The sequence below is a fragment of the Barbus barbus genome (genome assembly GCF_936440315.1).
Source record: "Barbus barbus genome assembly, chromosome: 44".
NCBI lineage: Eukaryota > Metazoa > Chordata > Actinopteri > Cypriniformes > Cyprinidae > Barbus > Barbus barbus.
In genome coordinates, this window is record NC_136722.1 from 25,995,001 (window position 1) to 26,007,500 (window position 12,500).

General features: G+C 34.0%; 3 protein-coding genes across 5 annotated transcripts in view; 2 read left to right on the top strand and 1 right to left on the bottom strand.

Moving 5' to 3' along the window:
- LOC306863502 (serine/threonine-protein phosphatase 4 regulatory subunit 1-like) overlaps nt 1–5,356 on the top strand; it is a 32,085-nt gene extending 26,729 nt beyond the window's left edge. The window contains exon 20 of one of the 3 annotated variants that reach the window (XM_079406873.1): nt 4,747–5,159. In XM_079406873.1, coding sequence (XP_079262999.1) covers nt 4,747–4,901 — 155 coding nt within the window. In that variant the 3' untranslated portion in view covers nt 4,902–5,159. Of the gene's footprint in view, nt 1–4,746 lie in introns of all 3 variants that reach the window. The other 2 variants (XM_079406872.1, XM_079406874.1) reach the window with 2 other exon arrangements.
- Nucleotides 1–10,732, top strand: part of LOC306863503 (protein APCDD1-like) — a 64,378-nt gene extending 53,646 nt beyond the window's left edge. Inside the window, exon 6 of the transcript XR_013783690.1 lies at nt 10,581–10,732. The gene's annotated coding sequence lies outside the window, so the exon portion shown is untranslated. The remainder of the gene's footprint in view (nt 1–10,580) is intronic.
- Nucleotides 10,733–11,317: 585 nt separating this feature from the next.
- LOC306863505 (twisted gastrulation protein homolog 1-A-like) overlaps nt 11,318–12,500 on the bottom strand; it is a 12,158-nt gene continuing 10,975 nt past the window's right edge. The window contains exon 5 of the mRNA XM_079406877.1: nt 11,318–11,702. Within this exon, the coding sequence (XP_079263003.1) occupies nt 11,521–11,702 (182 nt within the window). The 3' untranslated portion in view covers nt 11,318–11,520. The remainder of the gene's footprint in view (nt 11,703–12,500) is intronic.

Here is a 12,500-nt window from a genome sequence, read left to right on the forward strand (position 1 = left end):
TATCTATCTATCTATCTATCTATCTATCTGACTATATCTATCTATCTATCTATCTATCTATCTGACTATATCTATCTATCTATCTATCTATCTGACTATATCTATCTGACTATATCTATCTATCTATCTATCTATCTATCTATCTATCTGACTATATCTATCTATCTATCTATCTATCTGACTATTTCTATCTATCTATCTATCTATCTATCTGACTATATCTATCTATCTATCTGACTTTCTATCTATCTATCTATCTATCTGACTATATCTATCTATCTGACTATATCTATCTATCTATCTATCTGACTCTATCTATCTGACTCTATCTATCTATCTATCTATCTATCTATCTATCTGACTATATCTATCTATCTATCTATCTATCTATCTATCTATCTATCTGACTATATCTATCTATCTATCTGACTCTATCTATCTGACTATTTCTATCTATCTATCTATCTATCTATCTGACTATTTCTATCTATCTGTCTATCTGACTATTTCTATCTATCTATCTATCTATCTATCTATCTATCTATCTGACTATTTCTATCTATCTATCTATCTATCTATCTGACTATTTCTATCTATCTATCTATCTATCTGACTATTTCTATCTATCTATCTATCTATCTGACTATTTCTATCTATCTATCTATCTATCTATCTATCTATCTGACTATTTCTATCTATCTATCTATCATCTGACTATCTATCTATCTATCTATCTATCTATCTATCTGACTATTTCTATCTATCTATCTATCTATCTATCTATCTATCTGACTATTTCTATCTATCTATCTATCATCTGACTATTTCTATCTATCTATCTATCTATCTGACTATTTCTATCTATCTATCTATCTATCTGACTATTTCTATCTATCTATCTATCTATCTATCTATCTATCTATCTATCTATCTATCTGACTATTTCTATCTATCATCTGACTATCTATCTATCTATCTATCTATCTATCTATCTATCTGACTATTTCTATCTATCTATCTATCTATCTGACTATTTCTATCTATCTATCTGACTATTTCTATCTATCTATCTATCTATCTATCTGACTATCTATCTATCTGACTCTATCTATCTGACTATTTCTATCTATCTATCTATCTATCTATCTGACTATTTCTATCTATCTATCTATCTGACTATTTCTATCTATCTATCTATCTATCTATCTGACTATTTCTATCTATCTATCTGACTATTTCTATCTATCTATCTATCTATCTATCTGACTATTTCTATCTATCTATCATCTGACTATCTATCTATCTATCTATCTATCTATCTATCTGACTATTTCTATCTATCTATCTATCTGACTCTATCTATCTATCTATCTATCTATCTATCTATCTATCTATCTGACTATTTCTATCTATCTATCTATCATCTGACTATCTATCTATCTATCTGACTCTATCTATCTATCTATCTATCTATCTATCTATCTATCTATCTATCTATCTGACTATTTCTATCTATCTATCTATCTGACTCTATCTATCTATCTATCTATCTATCTGACTATTTCTATCTATCTATCTATCATCTGACTATCTATCTATCTATCTGACTCTATCTATCTATCTATCTATCTATCTATCTATCTGACTATTTCTATCTATCTATCTATCATCTGACTATCTATCTATCTATCTATCTATCTGACTATTTCTATCTATCTATCTATCTATCTATCTGACTATTTCTATCTATCTATCTATCTGACTATTTCTATCTATCTATCTATCTATCTATCTGACTATTTCTATCTATCTATCTATCTATCTGACTATTTCTATCTATCTATCTATCTATCTGACTATTTCTATCTATCTATCTATCTATCTGACTATTTCTATCTATCTATCTATCTATCTGACTATTTCTATCTGACTCTATCTATCTGACTATATCTATCTATCTATCTGACTCTATCTATCTGACTATATCTATCTATCTATCTATCTATCTATCTATCTGACTATATCTATCTATCTATCTGACTATTTCTATCTATCTATCTATCTATCTATCTATCTGACTCTATCTATCTATCTATCTATCTATCTGACTATATCTATCTATATATCTATCTATCTATCTATCTATCTGACTCTATCTATCTGACTATATCTATCTATCTATCTATATCTATCTATCTATCTGACTCTATCTATCTGACTATTTCTATCTATCTATCTATCTATCTATCTATCTATCTGACTATCTATCTATCTGACTATTTCTATCTATCTATCTGACTATTTCTATCTATCTATCATCTGACTATCTATCTATCTGACTATCTATCTGACTTTCTATCTATCTATCTATCTATCTATCTATCTGACTATTTCTATCTATCTATCTATCATCTGACTATCTATCTATCTATCTATCTGACTATTTCTATCTATCTATCTATCTATCTATCTGACTATTTCTATCTATCTATCTATCTATCTATCTATCTGACTCTTTCTATCTATCTATCTATCTATCTATCTATCTGACTATTTCTATCTATCTATCTATCTATCTGACTATTTCTATCTATCTATCATCTGACTATCTATCTATCTATCTGACTATTTCTATCTATCTATCTATCTGACTATCTATCTATCTATCTATCTATCTGACTATTTCTATCTATCTATCTATCTATCTATCTGACTCTTTCTATCTATCTATCTATCTATCTGACTCTTTCTATCTATCTATCTATCTATCTGACTCTATCTATCTCTTTCTATCTATCTATCTATCTGACTCTTTCTATCTATCTATCTATCTGACTCTTTCTATCTATCTATCTATCTGACTATTTCTATCTATCTATCTATCTATCTGACTATTTCTATCTATCTATCTATCTGACTCTTTCTATCTATCTATCTATCTATCTATCTGACTATTTCTATCTATCTATCATCTGACTCTATCTATCTATCTATCTGACTCTATCTATCTATCTGACTCTTTCTATCTATCTATCTATCTGACTCTTTCTATCTATCTATCTATCTGACTCTTTCTATCTATCTATCTGACTCTATCTATCTATCTATCTATCTGACTATATCTATCTATCTATCTGACTATTTCTATCTATCTATCTATCTATCTATCTATCTATCTATCTCTATCTATCTATCTATCTGACTCTATCTATCTGACTCTATCTATCTATCTATCTATCTATCTATCTATCTATCTATCATCTGACTATCTATCTATCTATCTATCTGACTCTTTCTATCTATCTATCTATCTATCTATCTATTTCTATCTATCTATCTATCTGACTCTTTCTATCTATCTATCTATCTGACTATTTCTATCTATCTATCTATCTATCTATCTGACTTTCTATCTATCTATCTATCTATCTGATTATTCCTATCTATCTGACTATTTCTATCTATCTATCTATCTATCCTAGCGACATGCTATAAACATGATAGCGACATGCTAGTCACTTGCTAATCATGCTAGAGACATGCTAGTCACTTGCTAATCATGCTAGTGACATGCTACAAACATGCTAGTCACTTGCTAATCATGCTAGCAACCTGTTAGTAACTTGCAAATCATGCTAGAAGCATGCTAGTAACATGCTAATCATGCTAGAAACATGCTAGCGACATGCTAGTCACATGCTAATCATGCTAGAAACATGCTAGTACCTTGCTAGTCATGCTAGCAACATGCTAATCATGCTAGAAACATGCTAGTCACATACTAATCATGCTTGCAACATGCTAGTCAGTATCTATCTGTCTGTCTCTCTCTATCTATCTATCTATCAATCAAACTTTAAGCTTTTCAAACCATGTTAATCTTCAAACTATTTCAGAATTATTTGTCTTTAAATCCCTGCATGGTATAGCCCCTCTATACTGCTGATCTTATTCAGGTTCAAGAGTCAAACAGATCACTACGTGACTTTCAGACTGAAAAGCGTCAAACTAAAAACTTTTCAACCTCTTTTAAACTGTCTGGTCCGGCTTTCTCAAGTCAACTTAAAGTTTGTCTCAACAAACTTTTTTATCTAGTTTTAAATAGTTGTCATTTTTTTTGTTTGTTTTTTTTTTCATCATTTTAATTATTTCATTTGTTTTGTCCCATTGTTCATTTTTTCCATATATATATATATAATTTTTTTATTTTATTTTTTTATCTTTGCTTGTTTAATTTTTTCTTTTGTTTTAATATTTTTTCTTTCTCTTCATATTAATTAGTGTTGTCAAATAATTAATCGCATCCAAAATAAGTTTTTGTTTACATAATAAATATACGCACCCATGTATGTGTTTGTATTTATATATACATAATATATGTGTACTGTTTAAGAGCAATGTTATGTTTATTAAATATTTATATTTTATATATGTAAATATTTTCTAAATATGTACTGTGTAGTTACATGTATACATAATAAATATACACTGTACGCATAGATACATTACGTAAACAAAAACTTTTGTATGTGATTAATCATTTGAATCATTAATCATTTTACTTTTTTTTTTATTTTCATAATTTTTTTTTCCTTTTTAATAAATTTTCCTTTAGTTTTCTTTTCCCTCTTTTGTTTTCTTTTTTAATATTTTAACTCTCCCCCTTCTTTATCTCTTTTCTTGTTTCCCCCTCTGTGTATCTGTAGTTGTGTCCTGGGCTCATGGCGTGTTGTTTTCTGTCTGTAGAGTATTTTCTGAGCTGCCAGCAGGAGGCGCTGGAGCACACACTCGTCGCTCTGCAGACAGACGTGGATAAAGACGTTAAATACTTCGCCAGCGTTCATCCCGGCAGCACGCGTCTCAACGAGGACGCCATGAGCACCACGTCCTCCACGTACTGACCCGCTGTCCCAGAATGCACCACAGAAGCCTTAATCGCGTCTTCCTTCCTCCTTCAGAGACAGACTCTGATCTCAAGGGCTGAGCGTCGCTCTTTTAATCGCAGCACATTGTTGCGCTGACGGTTTCGAGTGTTTTTAACGGATTTCAATCTCATGACCGGAGAGTTTTAATCATTCTGTACATACTGCTGTGTTTTTGATCATGAATAGCTGATGTTATTCTCTTAATCTGCCCAATAAACTTTCACACAAAATCACTGCTTTTCGTTACACTGGACTCATTAACATTAAAGCCTTAATGAACATGAATTAACAATGCATTTATTAATGTTAGCTCACAGTACAGTAACTAATGAAAACACTTGTTTAATAATGTATTAGTAAATGTGGAGCGGATCATTAATATAGTACTGTTAACTGATGGTTCTTGTTAACAAATAAAACCTTATAAAGTATTAGTTTTTCTCGATTGCAAACACAATTCACCATTTTCTCACAACTATAAACACAATCTCAAAACTACACCAACTTGTGCAAACTTCAAACTTCCAGGTCAAAGCCAAACATTTTAGTCAAAAACATTCTCTTTTGTCAGAATCTAATCTTTGGCCTCAGATGCCACACAAACCTGTCAAATACTCAGAATACTGCACTATCGAGAGAACACTAGTGAGATCAGTTCAAAACACTGCTACAAAAACCTGCGTTTGGGAAACATCTTGCTATTCAATGACTGTTACAGTATACGGCATAAAAAGATCGGTGCAGATACAGTACAATTCACCAATAAACTTTCAGAAAAGTGTACTTTCATTACACGACTGTAAAGATATCTTACAGTAGATGAATAGCACTAGAAGACAAAAGTACAAAGACCAAACAACAGAATATACAGTAAACACACTGGAATATACTGTCAGTTACTGTACAGCAATAAACAAATAAATCAATCCTGCATCCTCTGCCAAGTTGCTCTACAGTAATATCCTTATTTGTTATACTATAGCAGTTTCTTAGTCTTCTGACAGAAGATGTTTCCTCCCCTAGACAGTCAACGCTCATTTCTGCACAAATACATGTGAGAAGTGCTCGGCTACAGATCAGTTCAACAGTTATGAGTTAGATGCTGTGTGGTACAGTATTTACAGTACAAGTCCTCTCATCTGTAGAGCTGTAATTGTCAAGTGTAAGTCGTGTAAAAACCCTGTAGAGGATCCTGCAGGCAGCTTTCCTTAAGATCGTTCTATGCACAAGAACATGCTCAACTATAATGCTTTATATTTCATCAGCAACAAATGACCCTTGACCTCACCCCCTTCATCTGTCTTCTCTCCTCCAATCTCTCTTTGTATCATTACCAGGATTCATAATCAGCTGTGCTCCTGTTCATATCATCCTGAGACTCTGACTGCCGTGTGCTACTGAATGTTCACACAGGGATAAATGTGTGCTATTCATGTTCCTTTTGTGATTCTGGAGGTAGTTATATTGTGTGTTTTCTACATGAGAACATGGTTAAACCTGTGCTAAATGATGCCGTTCTTGTGTAGTTTTGCAGAAAACACTGAGCAAATTGGAACGTGTGTGAAAACAGGTGAAATGTGTTAAAAGTTTTAAAAAACATGTCTTTGTTTGGAGAACTGTATGAATGGTTTATAAATTGGGCCAAATGAATCCGTTATAGTGTTAGCAATCGAGAAAAACTGTAACGCTTCAGATATAAACTGATAAGTCTACAGAATGTATTAGCATTTTTATATACTTTTACATCTTTTTAAGTCGTCAATATTATTTGTATAGCGCTTTTAACAATGCAAATTGTGTCAAAGCAGCTTTACATCAGCTTGATATAGAGCTGGGTGGCTTTATATCAGCAGTTTAAATCTAGACTAAAGCAGAGTCAGATTGTGCAGAGGACTGGTTCCTGTGGTCTTGTCCCGATGGCCGTCTTGGAGACAGGGTCTTCACTGGGGGTCAGTCTCTGGGGTCATCTAGGTGTCCTGAGGTCATCTCTAGGTGCTGATCCACCATCTGATCTGGATACAGACTGGATCTGGTGGCTACGGTGACCTCGGAATAAGAAAGAAACAGACTAATATTAGCGTAGATGCCATTCTTCTAACAATGTAACAAGTACATCAGGTGTTTTGAGAAGTGTTCCTGGTTCCAGTTGACCTAATTAATGCAGCCTAACAATCCTTTAACGGATTTGAATTATAGAAATGTGATAGTGTATTATGTGTAAATCAGGTTAAAGAGATGTGTCTTTAATCTAGATTAAACTGACAGAGTGTGTCTGCTTCCTGAACAGTGTTAGGTAGATTGTTCCAGAGTTTGGGTGCTAAATAGGAAAAGGATCTGCCGCCTGCAGTTGATTTTGATATTCTAGGTATTATCAAATGGCCAGAGTTTTGAGATCACAGCGGACATGAAGGACTATAATGCGATAAGAGCTCACTCAAATACTGAGGTGCCAAACCATTCAGGGCTTTATAGGTATAGCAAGATCTTAAAATGTATACGATGTTTAATAGGAAGCCAGTGCAGTGTTGACAGAACCGGGCTAATGTGATCATACTTCCTGGTTCTAGTAAGAACTCTTCTAGTAAGAAGTTTGTTTATTAAACGTGCAGAACAACCACCCAATAAAGCATTACAATAATCTAGCCTCGAGGTCATGAACGCATGAATTAATGTTTCTGCATTTGACATTGAGAGCATAGGTCGTAATTTAGATATATTTTTAAGATGGAAAAATGCAGTTTTACAAATACTAGAAACATGTTTTTCGAAGGAAAGATTGCTATCAAAAAGTACGCCTAGGTTCCTAACTGATGACGAAGAATTTACAGAGCAGCCATCAAGTATTAGACCGTGATCTAGGTTATTACATGCAAAAGTTTTTGGTCCAATAATTAGCAGAAATTGCTAGTCATCCAGTTTTTGATATCAACTTTTATTGGTGGAAATTATTAAGGGACAAAAACATTAATTCTGTTGATCAATCATGAGAATCTGAGAGAGAAAAAAAAATCTAAAACATTAAAAAAAAAAATTTTTAGAACAAAATATACATATATTTTTTAAAGCTGAATGATGATGATCCTCTGTAGAGCTGCTCTACAGTTTTTGAACAGATTCAACACTAAACTGAAGTGATTCAAAACCGAACTGATTCAACACTGAACTGATTCAGACTGAACTCATTCAACCCTGAACTCATTCAACCCTGAACTCATTCAACCCTGAACTCATTCAACCCTGAACTCATTCAACCCTGAACTCATTCAACCCTGAACTCATTCAACACTGAACTCATTCAACCCTGAACTCATTCAACCCTGAACTCATTCAACCCTGAACTCATTCAACACTGAACTCATTCAACCCTGAACTCATTCAACCCTGAACTCATTCAACCCTGAACTCATTCAACCCTGAACTCATTCAACCCTGAACTCATTCAACCCTGAACTCATTCAACACTGAACTCATTCAACCCTGAACTCATTCAACCCTGAACTCATTCAACACTGAACTCATTCAACCCTGAACTCATTCAACCCTGAACTCATTCAACACTGAACTCATTCAACCCTGAACTCATTCAACCCTGAACTCATTCAACACTGAACTCATTCAACCCTGAACTCATTCAACCCTGAACTCATTCAACCCTGAACTCATTCAACACTGAACTCATTCAACACTGAACTCATTCAACCCTGAACTCATTCAACACTGAACTCATTCAACACTGAACTCATTCAACCCTGAACTCATTCAACCCTGAACTCATTCAACCCTGAACTCATTCAACACTGAACTCATTCAACACTGAACTCATTCAACCCTGAACTCATTCAACACTGAACTCATTCAACCCTGAACTCATTCAACCCTGAACTCATTCAACCCTGAACTCATTCAACACTGAACTCATTCAACCCTGAACTCATTCAACCCTGAACTGATTCAACCCTGAACTGATTCAACACTGAACTGATTCAACACTGAACTCATTCAACCCTGAACTCATTCAACCCTGAACTCATTCAACACTGAACTCATTCAACCCTGAACTCATTCAACCCTGAACTCATTCAACCCTGAACTCATTCAACACTGAACTCATTCAACACTGAACTCATTCAACCCTGAACTGATTCAACACTGAACTCATTCAACCCTGAACTCATTCAACCCTGAACTCATTCAACACTGAACTCATTCAACCCTGAACTCATTCAACCCTGAACTCATTCAACCCTGAACTGATTCAACACTGAACTCATTCAACCCTGAACTCATTCAACCCTGAACTCATTCAACACTGAACTCATTCAACCCTGAACTCATTCAACCCTGAACTCATTCAACCCTGAACTCATTCAACCCTGAACTCATTCAACACTGAACTCATTCAACCCTGAACTCATTCAACACTGAACTCATTCAACACTGAACTCATTCAACCCTGAACTCATTCAACACTGAACTCATTCAACACTGAACTCATTCAACCCTGAACTCATTCAACACTGAACTCATTCAACCCTGAACTCATTCAACCCTGAACTCATTCAACACTGAACTCATTCAACCCTGAACTCATTCAACACTGAACTCATTCAACCCTGAACTCATTCAACACTGAACTCATTCAACCCTGAACTCATTCAACCCTGAACTCATTCAACCCTGAACTGATTCAACCCTGAACTCATTCAACACTGAACTGATTCAACCCTGAACTCATTCAACCCTGAACTCATTCAACACTGAACTGATTCAACCCTGAACTCATTCAACCCTGAACTCATTCAACCCTGAACTGATTCAACCCTGAACTGATTCAACACAGAACTGATTCAACACAGAACTGATTCAACACAGAACTGATTCAACACTGAACTGATTCAACACTGAACTGATTCAACACTGAATCACTGCATCACTGCCTTCAGTAGAACTGATCATCACTGAACCGAACTCATATAATATTGATTAACTTCACTCTTATCGAGCTGATCTGAATGATGACAGTATTTTCTTCTAGGTCCTTATTAAACATTGTATACATTTTAAGAGTCAATTTACAAATTTGATGAAAGATTATTAAACTATTGCTAACACTTTATTTTAAGGTGTCCTTGGGGCCTAATTTATAAAGTGTGCGTACGCTTCAATCCACGCCAGCGCTCATATTTATAAAGATGGTCTTTGACGTGGAAAAGTGCTCAGCATCACGTCAGGGTCTGAGCTACACACTCTTTATTGTCGGAGTATTGCAGGTTTTTTTTAAATGTAAGCTGTTCCTGCAGCTCGCTGTTCTACATTATGATGATATTTATGTGTTAATGACATTAATTAGAAGTCGTTTACAAGCAGAGAGCTGAAACCATTCAATTGCGCGCAAGTTCAAGATCATTCATAGATTTCACATCTGAAAGAGAAGCGTCCTGCGTTTTCTGTTCGGAAGTTCACTCTATGAATCAAACGTACACATATTCCAGATATGATCATAAGATCACATTTAGGATGGTTTCTGCGCAACATTTTATAAATGAGGCCCCAGATGTACTTTTATGTTAACAATAAAACATTTGTGACCCTGGAGCACAAAACCAGTCATAAGGGTCAGTTTTGGGAAATTGAGATGTATACATCATCTGAAAGCTGAATAAATAATCTCTCCATTGATGTATGGTTTGTTATGATAGGACAATATTTGTCTGAGATACAACTATTAGAAAATCTGGAATCTGAGGGAGCAAAAAAATCTAAATATTGAGAAAATCTCCTTTAAAGTTGTTCAAATGAAGTTCTTAGCAATGCATATTACTAATCAAAAATGAAGTTTTGATATATTTATGGTAGGAAATTTACTAAATATCTTCATGGAACATGATCTTAATATCCTAATGATTTTTGTCATAAAAGAGAAATGTATAATTTTGATCCATACAATGTATTGTTGTCTATTGCTACAGATATACCTGTGTTACTCATGACTGCTTTTGTGCTGCAGGGTCAGATATAGTAAGTATTGTAGTTAATTAATATTTCTCAGTACTTAAATGTGTAATCACACTGTAACAAGGTCACCTTAAAATAAAGTGAAACCTAACTTTTTTTTACAGATAATTCACTAAACTTCAGTAAAACTAGGAACCCGTTAAGTTCATAGCAAATATTTGGAATGTGATTCTGGATGAGCTGCGGTGATTTCTCAGTGAATGCTCGTCTCAATGAGCTCTTTGTGTTTCTGTCTTTGTCTCTCAGTGAAAGTGGAGCGACTGCATGAGGAAGAACCCATTAAACTCATTAAATTAAGCGCTCGTTACCGACACGCATTCAGATCAAACGATGCTTCACTGATTCACTTCAACATCAAACACAGACACTGTCCAGTTCTCTCTGAAACACCAGACTTTATTCTTTACTAGCAGAGATTTAGCTGAAGACAAACTAAGGATTTAACTTGATATGAAATCAATCGGTCTTAATAAAGACCTGGACTCATAATAAAAGCTGAATATGAACACTATGCATCTATTCTCTATCATGTTTGGCTACACGTCAATCTGCAAGAATAAAAAGGACATATAAACACGTGTCAGTACTGGCAGTTCATGCATTTGACGGCTTTGCTGCCGTAGTCGAGGCACTCGGGTCCGATGCACTCACAGCAGGCGTTGTGGAACCAGCGGTACTTCGATCCTCCCATCGACTCGCAGTACTGCTTACACTGACGGATGGACACGCAGTCATCGAAGTACACCACCGTACACAGCTTATCTGCACACACACCACCAGAGAAACAGCGCTTTAACAACAGAGCAGTCGGATCAGATCTCCACGCATCTCTCAGAACACAAACTAAACCAGACGCAAAACATGACAAAACTCCAGATTTCAAAGCAAAAACAGGGCAAAATATCACGAAAATAAAAAACTTGCAAGTTTTTTCTTTGATTAAACCTAAAGCCTTACTTCATTAAAAAAATAATCATATATATATATTAGTGCTGTCAAATGATTAAATCGCATCCAAAATAAAAGTTTTTATTTTGTACATAATGTGTGTACTGTGTATATTTATTATGTATATATAAATACACTGAGTATATATTTTGAAAATATTTACATGTATATATTTATATTGATAACAAAAATATTTTAAATATAAATATAAATTTTTTCTTAAATATATACATGCATGTGTATTTATATATAGATAATAAATATACACAGTACACACACATATATTATGTAAACACAAACCTTTATTTTGGATTAATCATTTGATAGCACTAATATAAATCAACCGAATAAAGTCCTGGAGGCATAAAAACCCCTAAGATCTGGCATAACGGAGGATCTTCTGAAGATTCTGTAATAACTCGTTAAAAATCTGAGTTTATCAGTTGTTTCAAGTTTGCACTTAAAAGATTATATAAATAACTATAAAAATTAATCATTTTAAACGACTCATTTCTCCTGTTAATTAAATATTACACTACCGGCTCAAAGATTTTTAATGTTTTTGAGAGAAGTCTCTTCTGCTCACCAAGTCTGATTTATTTGATCACAAAA